The sequence below is a fragment of the Trachurus japonicus genome, chromosome 11 (assembly GCF_045865225.1).
Source record: "Trachurus japonicus isolate A0001 chromosome 11, Traja_1.0".
NCBI classification, from domain to species: Eukaryota; Metazoa; Chordata; class Actinopteri; order Carangiformes; family Carangidae; genus Trachurus; species Trachurus japonicus.
The window spans coordinates 33464491-33484280 of NC_140917.1; the positions used below are offsets into that span (position 1 = coordinate 33464491).

Consider the following 19790-nt stretch of genomic DNA (forward strand, 5'->3'; position numbering starts at 1 on the left):
ATGAGTAGATGTGACATTTGTATTTGTTTTGCCTGGATATGAAGCTGTTGTTATTTTTTTTTAAATCCTGACTGACCTGACACAAACTCTGCCACAGATTCAGAAGAAAGCAGGAAACATTTCTACTACTGTTCTAAGTCAGAAATGTCAGAGGTTGGCCCTGAATGCCTGCCTGCAGTCTTATCCCCAAATACACAAATAATATGTGAAACTACTGAGACTGAGACAAGGTAACAAATACAGACTTAGAATAAACAAATATAGTGTTCACACATGCGTCACAAGGAGCATACAGGAGGAAAAGCTTTTTCTAAATGTATTTATACATTTATTTCATAACCTCCATCCATTCTAGCATCACGGTTCCTGCATGCCTTGTCACACTTTTCCAGTATCAGAAGTGGGGAAGCTACATGCGGCTATTTCCTTAGCCAAATATGGCATCCTATTTGCAAGTGATGGTCTGACTCTATATGGGATTTTCTCCAGCGGTGCATAAAATGTGTTACATTACACTTCAGTCTTGTTTCCCTTTTCTTAGATACAAAAGAGGGAAATAGAAAAGACCACTTGGTTAGACAGCGTGATAGCATTGCTGTTTGGTTTAAGAATAGAGTTGAACATCAAAGTATTTGAAAGGTTTGTTTTTGTTGGACAGGGAAAAAAAGATATTGCATAAAAAAGTGATATTTAAAAAAAAAAAGAATTATATTAGTCCTGAAATTAGACAATTGTATTGACCGTTGGTGAGTTGAACAAAAAATGCTAATAAAGGCTGTGCACCACTTCAACTTTCAACACCCAAACTATTCCATTAGCAAGTAAGGAATTATTTTTCATGTCCCATTCATTAGTGATTTGATAAACACAACAGATGCAGTTACTCATCTCTTTGGTTCTAAACTAGTTGAAGAAAAGTTAAATGAACTCACTTTTTGAGCAAAAAAAAAGGACATTTTCAAATTTAGTAGTTACAGATCTGCAGGTTTAAGTTGATAGAAAATGTATTGTGCATTTTTGTAAGGAACCTGCAGTGATTAGTTTTAATCTGCCTCAGAACATGTTTGAATTGAGAGCCAACAAGCAGCTGAGGGGTAAGCACCGTTTAGCTACTTTAGTTTCATTTGCAGGGAGCCAGCCAGACATCCCCCTCATCCAGAGTACAGATGGGTCTGTTGGAGCCAGGTGCTACAAACCCCAGCGTCTGTTGAGGCTGCCGTTGAGGTGGGAATAAAAGGAGTAGAGGAGGCTCGGCGCCCGCTGGAAGGCGCAGGTAGGAAAGCAACAGTCAGCTTGAGAAAAGGGCCCTTGGATAAGAGCTGCAGGAGGAGGGAGGAGGAGGGAGGGCGGGAAAAAGAAGGGGAAAAAAAGCCCAGGCAGCGATAGTGGAACTAGCTGAGCAGGTTGAACTTGTTCCTGGTTTGTTTTCACCCTGGCTCCAGGACACACTCGCACACAGTTTAACTGTTGAGTGTTTCTCACAATGTCAGCTCCCCCAGTGCTGTTGTTGTCTTCACACTTGTGAAACCGTGGGCCCGTAGTAAATGCCTATCTCCAGCAACTTAACAATGAACGTAGTATTGAAAGTAACACAACTGTAGAGTGCTAATCTTTGTGGTCTCGAAATATTCCTGTGACCTAATAACTCTCAATTCAATAAAGCTTCATTGAATAACACTCCAGTCATTTCTAGGAAAGGAAGTGAATCAAGAGTGAGGAGGAGGGAGAGAGAGAGGACACTTTTGTATCCCCCCCCCCGTCAGAAGCGTCACATTATTGACTTAGCCTATAATGAATAACCACCTTAAAGGGGCACTCATGAACTCCAGCCGACTACATCACAGCTTTACAAAGTCTGAAGAATGAAGCCGGTAATACACTGATGTCATCAGGTCTATCTGGGCTCCAGCTGGAGGCCGACGGTTTTTCAGGTGTGAAACTAGTAGGAGGCACATGAGCAGCTGCATCATGGGAAAATCCAGGATCACCGAGGGCTATAAGTAAGCTCTCCTGAATATGGTTTCTTGCCAAGGGGGAGCAGGCGCTGATTTGTTATAGTTGAGTTTACAAGACGAGTTTCTAAATGGCCCTTTAGAGCTAGCAATAAATGTTGGTGTTGAAGGTAGAGTAGATCATCATAGGGAAACAGCTACATGTTGAAAATAACACAATTCACAAGTCCACGCCCCTTTCTTCAGACTTCTCTCTGCGCAGGAACGCACAACGCTTGTTATTTTCTGCCATAACATCGCTGCAACTGTCTCGTTGGATCTAGCAGGCTAGCATGAGCATGGCTCTGGTGTCGTATTTTCTGTATTATTTTATCTAGGTACACTCAGAGGGGGGAGGGAGGGGTTTATGGCAGCTTGATAGACGCATCACGATCCAGTGAATTTGTTTGTGGCGTTCAAAATGATTGGATGGTGTTTTTACAGACTTGTGTGTTCCACAGGTGACTGACATTTTTCATTTTTGTTAAAAAGCATTTAATTAATTGGTTGCAATCAGGAGGTGGGGAGAGGATTTCAAGCAAAAATGCTCCAGAAAGAGATCTCCTCCCCTACCTTTAACTATTGAGGGTAAATAAATACATTTGAGAGGAAAATAAATTTGATGCTGTACTCGCACCATTTCTTCTAGGTTGGTAAGTGAACAGCTGCTAATGCTAAGTAGGGACGCACCGTTCCGGCTTTTTTAGACCCAATGCAGACACCGATACTTGGGCGTAGCGTATTGGCCGATACCATCCCGATACCACTGGTGAATTGATAAACTGTACATCTTGCCAAGTGGAAGACAGTGAAGTCATCAGGTGTGATTTAGACATTACTTTCCTTACTTCATAAAACATTATTGCTCTGTGTTTGCTGTCTACCAGCATGCTGCGTGTGCAAATTTTGAAACTGTAGCACACACGTCACAAACAGAACTGAAGTGAATAGATTTGATATATATTTGAATATATTCGATACCCGATCTAGCTATTAAGTCAATATCTGGGCCGAATCTGATCTTACTATCGGAGCGTTGCATCCCTAATGCTAACTCCAGCTATGTAGCAAGAGCAAAACCTCCAGTTAGCTCTATTAAAGGTCCAGTGTGTAAAATAGGGGGGGAACCGTGACATCCAGCGTTCAGATTTTAGTTTGCAGTGCTCGCTGACACTCACCTCTCCCGTCAGCAAAGTGACGGTGGCCTCCGAGGACAAAAAAACTTGTTTACCACGACTGAGACGACTGGGAGTATTTCAGGAGCATGGAGCGATGAGGTGAAGATTTTAACCATTTTCCCTCCGCCTTCTTCTTTGTTGGTTTATTTATGCAAGATGGCGATATTCTCTAAAGCAAGACCCTTGCTGTAAGTATATATAAAATTAAAAATTGAATTATAAGGCGATTTATAGCGATTATACACTTATACGTATATTCATGGGTAGTATGTTCACAGGGTTCTTACGGATCCTTAAAAAGTCTTAAAAGGCATTGAATTCATTAATCTAAAAACAAGGCCTTAATTGGCATTAAAATGTCTTAAATCAATTTTTCAAAAGTCTTAAAAATGTTAACACATGGTAAGTGGTATTTTATGGTTGTAATTAGTCTCAAATCTCAAAATAATTGGTAACATTCCGACATAGAGAAGTTAGTGGCGGCCGTCAACGCTAAATTACCCTCACAGCCACCAGCCCCCGAGTCAGTGTTTTTGTTTTTCTGGACTTTTTATGTATTTATTTTGAAAGGACAGCTGGAAAGAGACACAATCCAATGTTCATGTAGCAGTCACTTTACCTTGGATCACATAGGAAAGTGGGTAAAATTGTCCCTAACCCTATGAAATGATGTGGTGTTTTTTTTCTGCATTTGTGTTTATTATGAAGTCGGTCTTAAATTTAATTTCAAGTGGCTTTAAAAAAGTCTTTAAAAGTCTTAAATTTAACTTGGCTTAAGCCGTAGGAACCCTGATTTAGATTTAGCCAATAAACCTTGCCAATTTTTACACACTGGACCTTTAAAGTCAGGAAATATATTTTTGTATAATGTTTACAACAGTGTGACAGTGTCATGGAGGTTCAGTTCTAAAGACGTTGGGCTTATTTATTCTGATTGAGCTGTTTACATGGAGCATTTTCATTTGGTTTGGACATCTAAACCGATTCTAATCTAATAATACTGGGCTCCATGTAAACCCACCTAGTGTGAAAGTTTGATTGAAGCCAGTGTTTGTTCTGAACGGTTGGGTGATGCTGCTGTTGGTATGAGAGTGGGCCCAGGCACAGAGCCCCACCTCCACCAGAGGAAGTAAAGCACAGCCACAGCCATCGTCAGGCTTTCATGCTCCCTGGAAGTGACACTTCCTCTGCATGTCAACCCCTGGGAACCAGAGTGACTATCAGACCACCGCTAACCTCCTCCCCTCCCTCCTACTTTGCCCCCTTCTCTCTCTCTCTCTTTTTTTTTTTTTTAAATCTCTTGCCCTCTCCCAGGTCTTTTGTACACCCTTTCTCCGATGTGGGTGCTAATCCCACTCAGGACCGCCCACCGGCCGCGGCGCTCCTCTTTTTTTCTGATGTTGTCTGAATGTGCTCCAGACTCGAGAGGAAGGTCACATGTTGGTCACGCACTCGACGCGCGAGTTTGTTTTTTCTTTCCCCTTCCGTCCTCCCGCTCCTCTCTCCTTCCTTGAAAGAGAGGCTTCATCGGGAGCGGGTTTTTATCTTCAGGGAAGAGCTGAGGATTTTTCTCTTCCGACTTGATTTGTGTCAGGGGTTCACATTTTCCTATTAGCAAAGGTGTAATGGAGAAGACGCTACGTAGATCTCACAGGCTTTCACCACAAGTCATGTGTAGCAGGTTTGAGGGGCTTTTATTGTGGAGGGGCCTTTCTTTAATCAGCAGGCTTTTGTTGTTGTGATCTGTTGGTGGTTCTGCTTTGATGGATCGTCTCATGGGGGTCCTAATCTGGTCCTCATCTGGTCCTGGCTTTGCTCTCATCTGGTCCCAATCCAGTCCTAGTCTGGTCCTATTAGTCTGGTCTTCCCACCTTCTAATTTCTCACTAGATCACGGCCTCGTCACGACCCCACCCTCGCAAGAATTCAGACTAGTCCGGTGCATTTGCAAAAGCTCAAAGACCACCCACTTCACAACAGCAGACCCCCCCCACCCCCAACTCCCCTCCTCCTCCCCCTTAATGACCTTTAATGTTATGTGCCAAGCCTCCTGATCTGGAACGGAGGGATCTTCCAGTCTTGATCAACCGAGTCCCCCCTTCCTGCTCCCCGTCCCCCCGTCCCCTGCTCGGCTCAGCCCAGCCCTGCTCTGCGCTCCTGCGGCAAGCTAAGCTTGTTTTTGCGACATAGCTCTGGAGCAATCAGCCTGACAAGGCCGGCCCCCTTTTTTTTTTTTTTCCTCTCCTACCCAGCCCAACCCCCCCTCCTCCCTGCCTTTTTCTATATTACACATTCTGTTTTGTTTTTTGCTGCATTTTTTCCTCTTTCTTTCTCTCTGTTCACATGTATATGTAATAGAAAAATATTTTTCCACTCTGCGCCTCTCTCTCGTTCCTCTTTCTGTTTTAAATTCTCGCTTTTCTCTCTCCCTCGCCTGCGCCCTCCCCCTCCCCACCTCCTCCTCCTCCTCCTCTCCCCCCTCCTCGGTCTCTCTCTCTTCTCTCAGTAAATCAGCTTTCATAACGCTGTGCAGCGCAGCCTTGTTTTGCGAAGCTCCGCCACTGACAGCATTCAGAGTCCGGGGCCAGTTTCCTGTTGCTATTCTGGGGCCCTTGCTTCCTGTGCGAGCATGTCTTATTCAGATTCCAGGGCGCCTCTCTCTTGCTCGTTCGCTCTCACTCCCCCCTCCCTCCCTCCCTCCCTCCCTCCTCCCAGCCTGTCTGTTTCTCTCCCCTGCTCCCTCTCAGTCTCACCCCTTTTTCTTTCCTCTATGTGATTTTTAATTAATGTACTTCAGAAAATTCAATCTGCTGACAAAGTGTGTTATTTTGCATTTGCTTCAGTGAATTGTTTCTCATCCTGCAAAAAAAGAAAAAAAAACCCTGAGCTCTGTTTTGCTCTTGTGAGCTCTCTCTCTCTCTTGCGCACACACACACACACACACACACACACACACACACACACACACACAGAACACTCTCCCTCTCCCTTTTGCTCTCCGCTCACTCACACACACACACACACTCTCTCTCACACTCGCACACACACTCTCCCATGCCCCTCCCCTCAGCCTCCATTTCTGCTGGGCTGAGCTAGTTTTGCAGCACAAAGACTGTGGCTGACTGCAGCACTGTCTGTCCTCTGCTCTCTCTCTCTCTCCCTCTCTCTGCTCTCGCTGCAACAAGCTGCTGAGCCTGGATGGATGAAACTGACCCTCACAATGAAATTAACTCTCACTCCATGAAATAACCTCTATATAATTTTTCCAACCCCCCGCCCCCCCGCCTCAGTTAAATCCTGTGCTGCTCTCTCTGCGCGGCTCCGGCAGCGCCCTCTAGACGCGCTGCTTGTGTGACAGTGGGAGGGGAGGGGCGTTGCTGCTCTGGAAAGCTAGGCAGACTGGCTGTAGGGGTCTGGAGCCCCCCCCACACCTCCTCCCCCTCCTCCTCGCCTCTCCCAAAGCCCCTCCAGCCCCCTTTCGGCCTGTTGTATCCCAGCACCCCTCACCTCGGGCTGGGCAGCTGCCTGCCTCACTCGGGCATCTGTGCGCTGCCCTGGGACTCCCCGCTACTATTGTGATCTCTACAAAAGGGCCCCCCCACGCACACACCATCTCCCCATTATTCACAGCAATCAGACCCCCACCCCCCCACCCCCCCTCACCCCTTCTCCCTTCCCCTGCATCTACTCTGTGCTAGCTACACACAGACTGCAGTGTTTGTGTGCCTCACACACACACACCCACCCCTCTTTTTTTTTGTGTGTTACCCCCACAGAGAAGCTCAATTAGGCAAATGTGGTGCGTTTAAAAAAGAACTCCCCACTTATTGATAGATATTCATCATACTTTACCTTGTATTTATATGTTTTAGACAGAGGGCCTGAAGCAGAGCAGCATTGATCAGATGAATTGTATTTTTAAGCCTTTAACCAAGACCCAGACTCTTTCTCTTCAATTTTTTTTTCTTTTTTGCTGGGTCACCTTTTCATCTCCTACTTTTCCAGTCCCAGTCATTATGTGTCCCACGTGGCCGGCGGTGATAAAGCAGCGGTGTGACGCTGATCTCTGGGGAGCCGGAGCTGGCTCGTCGTCTGCCACCGTAGTAGACACTGTGTCTGTGGCGAGGAGATATCTGCTCCCAGTGGGGGGGGGGGGTCACACACCGTCCACCTGAGATGTTTGCCTTCAAAATTTTTTACACAACCTTAACAACAGAACTCTCGATGCGTTGATTTCAACGCCATTCTCCCACTAGCTGAGGCGGCGTGGAGCGGGTGGGGGGGTCCTGACTGTGGAGAGTTTCTCCTCAGCCTGTGCTGCATGTGGAGCCTGTAATGGCTGCTGCTGCTGCTGCTGTATGAGGCAGGGGCCTGCTCTTCTCTGCTCTGCTCTGCTTCTCCTCCTTTCTCCACTTCTTCCCTCATAGTGGGATGGGAGTGCCCCCTTATGGTTGAGCTCAGCCCTGCAAACCTGGTGCTGGGGGCCAGAGCTGCCTCTCTCCAAGCCCTTCCGGGGGGTTAGGAGTTAGGCCTAGAGTCCGGCGAGGCGGGCGGCCCGAGGTGTCGATCGAACGCCGACGTCGGTGTGGTGGACTCGTGGCTCAGCGCAGGCACCGGGGTCACAGGAGGGAAACACGCAGCGTGGAGCTTCCACAGAGCAGAGAGCCCCCAGTTTTATTCAGCCTGAGCTCCACTGTCGTCTGTGTGTGTGTGTGTGTGTGTGTGTGAGTGAGTGAGGGGGGGGGGTGGTGGGGGGCTCCTGGCTCCTGGGCTCAGCTCAGTCGAGTCAGAGCCTTCACACAGCGACCTGAGAGGAGAAAGCTCCTCCATCACAACACACGCAGGAGAATAAAAATATCTCTTCATCTTGAGCTTTTAAAAAGATGAGGTGACTTTTCCCATGACCCCCCCCCCCACTCCACCCTCCTCTCTCTCTCTCCGCCACCTCTCAGATTTCAGAAGCCCACTTCACCCTCATCATAATCGGTGGAGCCGTCTCCTCGCCGAGGTCGCAGTCAACATGTAAACATAAACATCAGCCGCTCAGGGAGGGGAGGGGTGGGGGTGGGGGGCAGGGAGAAGTTCAAGGTTCTGTTGTTTCTGCGTTTGTCCACTCGCCGCTTGTGTGTGTGTGTGTTGCTCGTGCGACATGTGTGTGTGTGTCTCCCAGGCCTCCTCGCTGCAGAAAGGGCCTGGGGGCTTTGTGTAATTAAAGCATCGGAGGCGGCAGCGGCGACGGTGGAGCAGGAGCGAGGGGGGTGGGGGGGTGTTTGTGTGTGTGTGTGTGTTTGTGGTGTGGTGGGGGAGGTGGGGGGGGGGGTCGGCACAGCTTTGGTGCGTCTGCGTTTCCTGTAACAATGACGGGCTTCTTCTTTTGTAGTAGCTGACTGCACCGTGACCCTGCCAGGCTCAGAGAGAGAGAGAGAGGGATGGCAGCAACAGGGGGGAGGGACTGTGTTGGCTCTAATGTGTCAACCACGTGGATCACAGTAACCATGGCAGCCCTTGAGATGCAGCCAGTTTTTTTTTTTTTTTCCCCTCTCCTCTCTCTTCCATCTCCCCAACCTCCTCCCCCCTCCTCCTCTTCCTCTTCTTTTACTCTCTCTTCAGCTATCACCTCACCACAGAGGATGTGCGAGCGCACAAGTCTGGAGTGAGTAAGCTTTTTTTTTTTCATTCTTTCTTTCTTTTTCTCCCCCCCCCCTCCCTCCTCCTCCTCCTCCTCCTGTATATTGTGTTGAGCATCTGGAGGCCTGAGAAAGGAGGAAGGCTGCCAGGCCCGAGGTCTGAGGATGACAGGAGAAGAGTTGGGTCAGGGAGAGTGTGTGACTGAGGGATGAACTCTGCCCCCCCACACACACGCCCCCCCATCCCCTCGTCTCCCTCCTTACCACCACCAGATCTAGTTACACTACTGGCCAGGGTCACACATTCCAGATATGTTTCATTATCTCAGTGCTGCTACGCTGCCTCCTCCTCCTCCTCCTCTCTCTGTTTCTCATAACCTACAAAAAAAAGAAAAGAAGGAAAAAAAAGAAAAGAAATCGGCTGGCTTGGCAGACTAATGGCTCTGGTCAGGCTTGATTGATTCAGTGAAGTAATCTGCAAATGGAATACATTAGGACGGCGGAGAGCAGAGCAGAGCAGATGACTCAGAGACAGCACAGGCACTCTGAGAGGAGCAGTGGAGGATATGGGAATATGTGCAAAGAGTTGAGACCGGTCTGCCATCTTCCACCTTCCTCAACAATAATTGCATCAGAGTGCTCATTTGCATGCGACGGGAACAGTTTACGTATTAGTATTATTATTATTTAAAAATAAAAAGTCAATTTTCATCCGGCGAATCTTGCCTTTCCTTCCGAAACGCGACGGAGGCGGTTGTGCAGCTCTGCAGCTCTGAAGTTCCATGTTAGGCAGTGCTGGGGAAAAAAAAGACACAAAATGGCTGCCATAGAGAGAAGCCTCCACAGAAAGAGCTGCAGCAGCTCTCTCCTCCTCTCCACCACACGGCTGCTTCTTCCACTCCCTGCACCGACTGGGAAACAGTGTTTTTTTTTTTAACATGTTATCAACTGTTACATTTGTCAGGATACAACAACTCACTGTTGTAGCCTCCCTCCCCAGCTCATAACTCCCCTCCCCCCTCCCCTCCCCTTCCTCCCTCTCACACACATACACACTCTCTATAAGTCAGTCACCTCAACTCCTCCTCAAGCCTCATCCACGTCCTTTCCTTCATCATTTGCCTTCTCATAATGAGCAGGTTGAGAAGCAGAGCCTCACACACACACGCACACACACACACACACACACACACACACACCCCTTCCCATCTCCTCCTCCTCATCCTCCCCCTCCTTCCTCTCCTCTCCTCTCCTCTCCTCTCGCTGTCCGGCTTGTGCAGTCAGCAGAACAGGCTGGTGCTGTGCAGTATTGAGCTGGGAAAAATCAATGACTGCAGAGTGGGAGTAGGTAGGAGCTTGTGTATCTGAGTGTGTGTGTGTGTGTGCGTGCATATATATGTGTGTGTGTGTGTGTGTGTGTGTGTGTGTGTGTGTGTACAATTCTTCAGCCTGTCCAGGGATGAGAGCTGTCCGCTGTCAGGTTTTTGCAGAATGTTAAAGCACTGGCCCTCCGCGCTGCACACGTGAAGATTTTCCTATATCTTGAATACAGTCTTTGTAGGTTTGAGTTATTCTGCGCTGTAGTCATAGTAACCATCAACCATCTGATTTAACATCATTAAAACCCTCTGAGGAATAGTTTTGTCACTGAACTTAAATGTTGAATTGTACGACTGCCTCCTATTTGATATTAGTGGGTGACTTTATAATAAGTACACACTATTAAGTATTAATAAATACTGAATTCATCATTTATAACACATGAATACTCATTAGTATGTAGTTTATAAATACAGTTAAAAATGTTTTACTCATCATTGATAAGCACTGACTGTATTTAAAAACTACTTTCTAATGAGTATTCATGCATTATACATGCATAAAATCAGTATAGTGTTTACTTATTATGAAATGTTACCTATTGTGTAAACAGCTTCCTGGTCAATAGGAGTTTATATATCATCCAAGTCAGTTCAGACACTTCTCCAGTTCTGTCGTCTAGCTCAACACTCAATCACCTTGTGTAGCTGGTTGAATCAGCGCGGCCTCTCTCCCACATCAACGACCCTGAACTGACAAATGAAACCACAGAACCCATCTGCTAACATCTTCTGCTCCCAGATCTTTTATTGTACAAAAGAAATACAAAAAAAAACAATGAGCATAATAGTGACATTTTGTCATTATGTCAGTTTCCTCTTTTTGCCAGCAACCCCCACCCCACCCACCCCCCCTCTCCAGGACCTTGGGGGTCTCCAGACTCTACTTTTGAGAGCCACTGAATTACATGAACACTCACTCTGTCACACTACCAACTGACTGTGGCCCCAATCTGTAGTGTTCACATGAGCAGCTGCTCCTGTTGGACCAAGGACAATGTAAGAATACAAATACAAATACCATTTACTTTATTAATCCCCAAAGGGAAATTCATTTGTCTGTCAGCTCATCACCATTTGCAGATTAATATATATATATATAATATATGTATAAAGAATATAATTATATAATATTGCCAATCACCCCCCCCCCCAAAAAAAAAAAATGATATTATTCAAGCCTGTTTGAAGTCTTTGTAGAAGAATGAAGACGTCTTCCGTTTATATATTATGATGTCACAGTGTGGTGAAAGGGTGCAGGGCTTTTCTCACACATTGTGTCGTCATTGTGTCATCAACTCCGTCTCCTGTCCTTTTGCCTCATGGGAAATGGAGTTTGCAGCTGTAGAGGTAAAAGCAACAGAAGTGCGACGATATAGTATGAAATTCTACTTCGATCGATCAGCAAATGTTAAATGAAACAAATCATTGATTCATCTGCATGTGCTGAGGTCACAGCAGATAAATACTCACTAATATATAATCAATGATTATTTACTGTGCTCGTACGGAACTGAAAAGAGTTTTCACCTTAAGTGACAAGGCTGGTTCTGGTTCTGGTTCTGGTTCTGGTTCTGGTTCTGAATAGCAGCTCTGCCTGTTTGTCGTTATGACAATAAAGCCACGCAGACTAAGATCAGGAATGGTCCCATCAAAGAAAAACAAAAGTAGACATGAAGATTGCAGATTTGAACACATGCTGCGTTAGCCCATCTCTCATTCCGCTAATTCGTTGTAAAATTTGTATTCATTCAGACTAAGCGCCCCCCCCCACCCCCCCTCCCCATGGTGCCCCGCTGTTAAAAGGTGGTTGCTTTTCATCAGGACGGATCCAGGCTTCTTCTCTCATCTCATGACTCAAGTGTGTGTGTGTGTGTTGTGCAGCCGTCCACGGTGACCTCCCGCTGAGAGTCAACTCCAGGAACTGACCTCTGACCTGAACTCTTTTCTTTTTTTTTTTTGCACCGTGTTGCGGGAGGAGGGGAGGGGAGGGGGGGGGCTGGGAAAGGTTCTTTTTGTTTCCGAGTCCAGATTCTGAGGCTGTGAGTGCGTCCGTTAATGAGCCGGCCATCAGGGCCCCGTCGTCAGATGACCGGTCTTGTGATATCGGAGAGGAGGCGGGGTGGTGCCGGTTTGAGAAGACTGGAGAGGGGTGGTGGGGGGGGTGCAGGTCAGCTGACAGGGCTTGCTGCTGGGGAAAAAAAAAAAAAAAAAGATCCCGCCATGGTTGTTTAAGCAAGGAATGTCATGCTGTTTGATCTGTGCTCTCGGCTCCACAGCGGTAACATCTCCTCGCTCCCTATCACATCCTCACACAGCGTGGCTCCGTACCGTCGCCACATCGCTGAGCATTAATTGGGCGTCAGCCAATGAGACACTTAAGCGATACTCAAACATAAAGGGGGCGTGTGTGAGCAGATTCCAACACCTCCCGTGTCGGTCAAAAAAAGGCCCAAGTGTGTATGTTTGTGTGTGTGTGCGCAGCCGCCGACGTAAGAGGAAGAGATGCAGGGAGGGCAGAGGGAACAGGGTGGGGGGTGCGTGTGTGTGTGTGAGGAGGGAGGAGGAGGAGGGGGGGGGGATTCTGAATCAGCGTTCTCCTCCTGTCACTCCCTCTGGGGTTCCTCCATCAGGTCACGTCCCAAAAATAGCAACGGGCGCCGTTTCAAGTGCAAAAAACCGCCAGCTTCGGGGCTGCAGCCAGTCTGCGAGTGTGAGATTTCTATGGGAATAGTTGGCCACCTTCCAATGAGTGCTTTTTTTTTTTCCCTCCTCCTCCTCCTCCTCCCTCCCATTTTTTTTCCCTCCTCCGATGTGACTGGCAGATGAGCTTGCATTTCTGAGCGAGCACATGGGCTCCACGTGAGCGGCCAGTGTGTAAACATTCACCTTCCCACAAACATAATCATCATCGCCGGCTGCCTTCCTGCCTGGCTCCGTCTTTGTGTCGCAGCCAGCCAGGCTCAATAACAACACCACATGGCATCGGAGCCTGTGCCCAGCACCAATTATTTCAACTGCCTCCCAAGATGACTTGCTTCAAATATTTTTTTTTCTTCCCCCCCCTCCCTCTCTCTCTCTCTCTCTTCTTTCTCTCTGTGAGCCTCATCCCCGCCAAGACGGATCATTATCATCAGCATGATGGCAGTGATGTGGAGTATTTCTAAAAACAGGAGGCATTGTATGTGAACATGGTAACAGACACGCCCCGTCGGAGGTACAGACGGCTGCAACGCGCCGGTGGCCGTGTGGATTTCCCTCCCACTTGATCCGACTTCATTTAACTTTGATGCGACTCTGAGAACAAAACGCTCTCACGCTCCTCTCTCCAGTGGGATTCACATTTTATCCAAATGCAGTGACTCGTCTTCTCCAGTGTTTTTCGCGTTTTCAGCCTGAGCCGAGCTGAGATTTATTTACATCCACACAGCAACACACTGATGCACACAAACTGATTTGCTTATGATATCACATATTGAGTTTTTCCACTTAATTTCCCCACTTTCCATCGTACCTGCAGCTTCCTCTTCCTTCCAGAGCGCTGCAGAGGATTCACTTGTCTGAATTTTTTTAAATCTCACTACCAACTTTTTGAAACGGTGCCATAAATCAGTGTATCACAAACTTTTTTTTAGATCAAAGACCCCTAAACTGACACAAATTAGACCACGGACCCCCCCCATTGGACAACATTTTGAAACGAACACCAGAAATACACAAATATTTGTTCTGAAACTGAATAACATTACATTTTTTTAGTCAGTGTACGTTCAAATCAGGGCCAATGGTGTGAAGTCTTGGAAAGATTTAGAGAAATTTCTGGAAAAAAAATGTGGTAAAACTTCAAGAAAAATTTGGGGGACCCCCTTTAACCCTCTCAAGGACCCCTGGTGGTCCCCGGACCCCACTTTGAGAACCACCGCCTTGAATAAAACTTTGTTTTAAGATGTCTCGTCTAACACGGTGTGGCTTCTTCTCTCCTCTGGTCCCAGGATCTGTCGGGCTCCATCGACGACCTGCCCACCGGTACGGAGGGGGCCCTGAGCCCGGGCGTCAGCACTTCGGGGGTGTCCAGCAGTCAGGGCGAGCAGAGCAACCCCGCCCAGTCGCCCTTCTCCCCGCACACGTCGCCGCACCTGCCGGGCATACGCGGGCCCTCGCCGTCGCCCGTGGGCTCGCCCGCCAGCGTCACTCCCTCCCGCACAGGCCCCCTGTCCCCCGCTGCCGTGCCAGGTAAGACACAAAGTGGAGGCTGAGCTTTGTCCAAGGTTGTTGTCTTTTTTGGTGTGAAGAACTTTTTTATTGAACCACTGCGAGTGAGACATCCAGTAGCATCCATACACATACACATCATCAAGTGTCAACATTCTGTTGTAGTGAGTGGTGTTCCTCTGTTCACAACCCAACAAGTTTATCCTCCATCTGCATTATTAATCTGTGCAGAAGACAACTCAAGTAACACCGTATCATAAAAGTAAATCAACCATTTCATGGACTAAGATCATGAGGTGGAAGCCATCTTTACACTAGAAGTGTTTTGGCAGCTCTGAGGCCGCTCAGTAACAGTTTATCACTTCTACATGCAGTTAAGAATCATCATTAAGGAGGAGTAAGATTGGACTGTGTGTTATGGCCTTTGGATACCCGGCCCCAAAAGGTCTGAACAGAGGTTTGTCGAAGGTGTGAAGTGTTGAGCCATGAGAAGATGTGTTGTGGTTTCAGGTCAACTGAGCACTTTGATACATTCACTACCTTGATATAGAACCTAGATCCATTATATAGTAAAACCTGATTATAGAGAATACTGTATATAGAGAACCTAATTTTTGTAACCAAATTCTTGTAAAGTAAAAATGAGGGAGCTCCAGCTAACGCAATCAGATGCTTTGTTCACATCCAGAGACAAAACAGCTGTTGGCGATTCTAAGTCCTTGACTTTCCAGATTAAATGAAGTAAGCGTCTGAGACTCCACCTACCTAGTAAAGTGTTGGACCCTTTAGCTGCCAAATACACAACAATCTGCGCTGCAGTGTGTGTTCTGACAGCTTTCTATCAGCAGTTTGAGCAACAGTAGCCATGGTATCAGTGAGCAACTTTGAGGACAACATGTTCACCTGCTGCCTAATATATTCCACCCACTATCAGGAGCCATGATGAAGTGTCAGTGCTCATAATGTTATTCCTGATCGGTGTGTATATGTGTACTTTAAATACTATCTGCAGTATGCAACATGTCTGGAGTTTATGTCTAAACTACCTTTTTATTCCACTTGTAATAATACATTTTTTACATTCATAAAGTTGATAAGGTTCAGTCATATTTTAAGGCCAAGGATGTATCTATTTTAATGCAAACTAAAAATGATTTACTTATAATTTTCAGTGTGATAAGATGAAACTAGACAGCATTGTGTTGGTAAACAGAATGACAGGACAGAAATAACTAATGGAAAACAAATGCTCAATATTTAGTGACTAACTTTATACAGTAGGGAATAATTTAAGATTCACCTGCCACAATGTGGGAGATACCTGCTAAAAAAAACTCCACGTCGGCCAAAATATTTTTACACCAGTGTCACCGTCAGTGTGTGGAGAGCCTGGCGCTGTGTGGAACATCCAGGAGACAGATTTAGAGTTTTAATTCAGAACTTGAGCTCACTCACAAATACAGTGGATCATATTTGTAATTCATGAAGCGAGTCGCCAGATGGGAACGTTAAGTTTCTGCTAACATGATGCTCGTAAACCATCCAAACACAAGTTACAGAGGCAACTACAACTCTGAGAGAGAGAGAGAGCTCCTCTGATCAGCTGATAACTGTTCTTTTTTTTGTTTTGCTTTGATCTGATTGGCGTGTCGTCATGTGATTGACAGGATTTCAGACAGGACAGGTGAACAAATGATTTTAAAGTATTTAAATAACTGAGATCCTGTGTTGTTTCCGTCCCACAGGTAATCAGATGCCTCCCCGGCCCCCCAGCGTCCAGTCGGACGGCCTAATGCACTCTTCCATGAACCAGTCAGCCATGGGCCAGGACAGGGGTGAGTGTTGCAGAGGGACAGAAAGAACCCCCCCCCCCCAGCTCCTTGTCCGCTCAGCGTCGAGCAAAAAAATGTGTGCCACATCCTCAGCAGCCCTTTGAGCGTGATTGTTTGAGTTTGTACACACTCCTCCCTCCTGTAAACTCTCCTCCAGGCGAAATCTTTAAATAAGAGCAGTCTGGCTGCCAGGTCCAGGGAGGGTAAGAGACAGACGCTGCGCCGCCGTGTCTGTGAGGGAGTAAAGATCTAGGTTGTTAACATAGGTGACGTGTTATGTAATGTTGTGTTGAAGCAGATGTAGGTTTTCTTTAAGTGGGTTAGGGTTGGATTTATTTTTATTTCTATTTTTTTTTTTTACAAATGAATCTAAATCCATCCTCCTCCCGTCCTCTCCAGTGTACATGCGTAACCCGCAGATGCCTCCATACGGGTCCCCTGGACAACCTGGCTCCGCCTTATCTCCACGCCAGTCTTCGGGAGGCCAGATGCATGCTGGGATGGGACCCTACCCCCAGAACAACTCGATGGGGAACTATGGGCCTCAGGGGGGCCAGTATGGCCCACAAGGTAGAGGCAGTAGAAGACAGAGGACAGTGTTGACTGTCACTTTTTTTTTTTTTTTTTTTTTCAAATCCTAAAAATATTATGAATGAGTTTACAGTTGTCATCCTGCGACCATCACAGTTTCATAGATAGCCCAGTTTTTGAAAAGAAAAGGCTTTGAAGTTTTCCTCTCACTTCATATATTTATGAAATTATATCACTTCACTTTGAAGTCTCAGATGGTTTCTGTGGGCTTTGAAGAAGTTCTGCTATGAGTCATAGCAGCGAACAGTGAGGGCCAGATAAAGCCTGCTTCATCAGGCTGCTTGTCAGAACAGGCAGCGCCGAGGTAAATTTAGAGCAGGACGACTGCAGACTCCTCATCTCGTCGCTGCAGAGACGACTAGAAGTTATTTCGCTAATTTCTCTGTTTCGGAAGCAAAATGCAATTAAAAAAAACTCAGCAGGAGTTCCACAGAGCTAAATATCTGTCCTGACCCCCTTTCAGGTTACCCCCGGCAACCCGGCTACACAGGGATGCCCAACGCCAACTACCCCAGCGGCCCCAGCATGGGCGGCACCATGAACCCCATGCCCGGCCAGGCCAGCGGCGCTCCGTACGGGAACATGGCGCCCGGCAGGATAGGCCCGGGCCAGATGGGCGCCCGCCCCCCCTACGGGCCCGGCATGGCCTCCAACATGGGGGCCATGCCGCCGCAGATGGGCGCCGGGATGTGTCCCCCTCCAGGCATGAACAGGAAGGACAGCGGCCCCACCATGCACCACGGACCCACTAACTCCATACACAACAGGTGGGTGTCGGATCGGCCTTGGCAACCATGTCGCCATCCACTTGTCGATCGAATCATCTCAAGATCCATAAAAATTTAAATGCGAATGAAGCTGGTTCAAGTGCGTTTCCATCTAAGACCTTTAAATCGAACTGAATTGACATAAAACATGATCGTAACACACATTTATCCGCATTTCCATCAGCATTTGTCACATAAACTTTGTATCGATCAAGAGAAAATCCGATGAGATCGACCGTATTAACTTTTTATCGATATTCATGACATTAAATTGGATTTTACTGTTTCCATGAGACATTTTGAATTCCATATTGCTTAATCGTGTGGATGGAAACATGGTTAGTGAGTCCTCGGCTGTGGAGAGTCAGTACGACTGATTGTGTCCGGACTCCAGAGACTGGAAAGATTCTTTTTAGCTGTGTGTGTGTGTACATGCACAGATGCATTGTTAGTTAATGTGACCATGAAAAATGATTGCTACTTCCCACGTGCAAGCCGTTGTGTTGCATTGTGTGTTTTGGTGAGCGAGTGTGTGCCGCGGAGTAGATGGCAGTCGACCAAATGTGTCTGTGTGAGAGAGTGAGAGAGAAAGAAAAAGAGAAGAGGGAGAGGATGAGAGAGCAGGAGATGGTCTCTGAGATCAGTGAATCACATCCTTCCCCCAGTGATTATGCCAGCTCAGCCCACAGAGAGACACCCGTGTGGCGAGTGCTCGAATCATGTAAAGTAAATTGATGTTTCCTGCAGAAATAATCTGAACCCAGAGAACACGAGACAAAAAAAAAAAAAAAACATGGATTTGTTACAGAATCAAACAGCGAGGCGTGAAAAAGACAGACTCCTACATCTTTATTTCTTTGTGATACCGATGCCACTGTAAGTCGTGTCCATGCTCCTTATTTACAAGTCTTCTCTTTCCCTAGGCCACCCGGCTACCCTAACATGCCCCAGGGCATGATGGGAGCGGGCCCTCCATACGGCCCCGGCATGAACAGCATGCACGGCATGATGAACCAGGCAGGACCGGGGCCGTACCCGATGGGAGCAAACATGGCCAACAACACCCCTGGTTAGTAAAAACTACACTGAGGCCCGGATCATTCGCTTGTAGTTTAGTCCATAAAATAGTTTTATAGACTGGCCATCTCTTATTTTTATGCGCTGCTCTTTATTACCTTCTGAACATCCAGGAATGGCTCCCACTACAGAGTTCGGCATGGACAAGATGACCCCCGCCCAGAAGATGAACAACAAGGTGGAAGGGACTCCCAAGCCTGAATCCAAAAAGGTAAAGGTAAAAACTCTAAAACCACAGAAATTCTTCTCAGTTCTTGTCCATGCTTTCTACCTTTTTCCGTCTCATGATTTCCCCTCTTTTTCTTCCCGCTCTGCAGAAGTCGAGCTCTTCCACCATCACCAACGAGAAGATCACTCGTCTGTACGAGCTGGGCCCGGAGCCAGAGAGGAAGATGTGGGTGGACCGGTACCTGGCCTTCGCAGAGGAGAAGGCCATGGGCATGAACAACCTCCCCGCCGTGGGCCGCAAGCCCCTGGACCTCTTCAGACTCTACGTGTCCGTCAAGGAGATCGGCGGCCTCACCCAGGTACGGGGCGGGGGGATTCTACCGGGAGGCCGCAGGATCAGAGCCAGGCGGCTGTAGCCATCCTCACGCCGACCCCGTTTTCACCTCCTCCTTCCCTCCTCTCGCCCACCAGGTGAACAAGAACAAGAAGTGGAGGGAGCTGGCCACCAACCTGAACGTAGGCACGTCGAGCAGCGCCGCCAGCTCGCTCAAGAAACAGTACATCCAGTGTCTGTACGCCTTCGAGTGCAAGATCGAGCGAGGCGAGGACCCGCCCCCGGACTTCTTCAACACGGACACCAAAAAGAACCAGCCAAAGATCCAGCCTCCTAGCCCAGGTGAGCCGCCGCCGCCGCCGCCGCCAGCGCCCCGTCACCGTTTATCTCGCCCTTTAAAACAAATTGCGCTCGTATCGAATGAAATGAAAGCTCATTTTCATCTCTCTCCCTCTCTGCCTTCTGCGCTCTGGGTTCCCATGCAGCTCATCACATCCTCCTTGCTCTATTTGCCTCATATCATCTGCCTATAAACCGCTGTATTTTTATGGTCACCTATTAATTGCGGTGTTAACTGCCGATCGCAGGCCGCCGTTCGTCTTCCCCTGTATCAGGCTGCCGTCCTCCATAAATCG

At 47.5% G+C, this 19790-nt stretch overlaps 1 protein-coding gene across 1 annotated transcript in view; it reads left to right on the forward strand.

Annotated features, from left to right (window-relative positions):
• Positions 1 to 19790, forward strand: part of arid1ab (AT-rich interactive domain 1Ab) — a 60278-nt gene that overhangs the window by 32579 nt on the left and 7909 nt on the right. The window contains exons 5-12 of the mRNA XM_085792331.1: positions 14167 to 14407; positions 16132 to 16221; positions 16618 to 16788; positions 17273 to 17576; positions 18500 to 18645; positions 18767 to 18864; positions 18971 to 19180; positions 19293 to 19497. Of these exons, the coding sequence (XP_085648457.1) occupies positions 14167 to 14407; positions 16132 to 16221; positions 16618 to 16788; positions 17273 to 17576; positions 18500 to 18645; positions 18767 to 18864; positions 18971 to 19180; positions 19293 to 19497 (1465 nt within the window). The remainder of the gene's footprint in view (positions 1 to 14166; positions 14408 to 16131; positions 16222 to 16617; positions 16789 to 17272; positions 17577 to 18499; positions 18646 to 18766; positions 18865 to 18970; positions 19181 to 19292; positions 19498 to 19790) is intronic.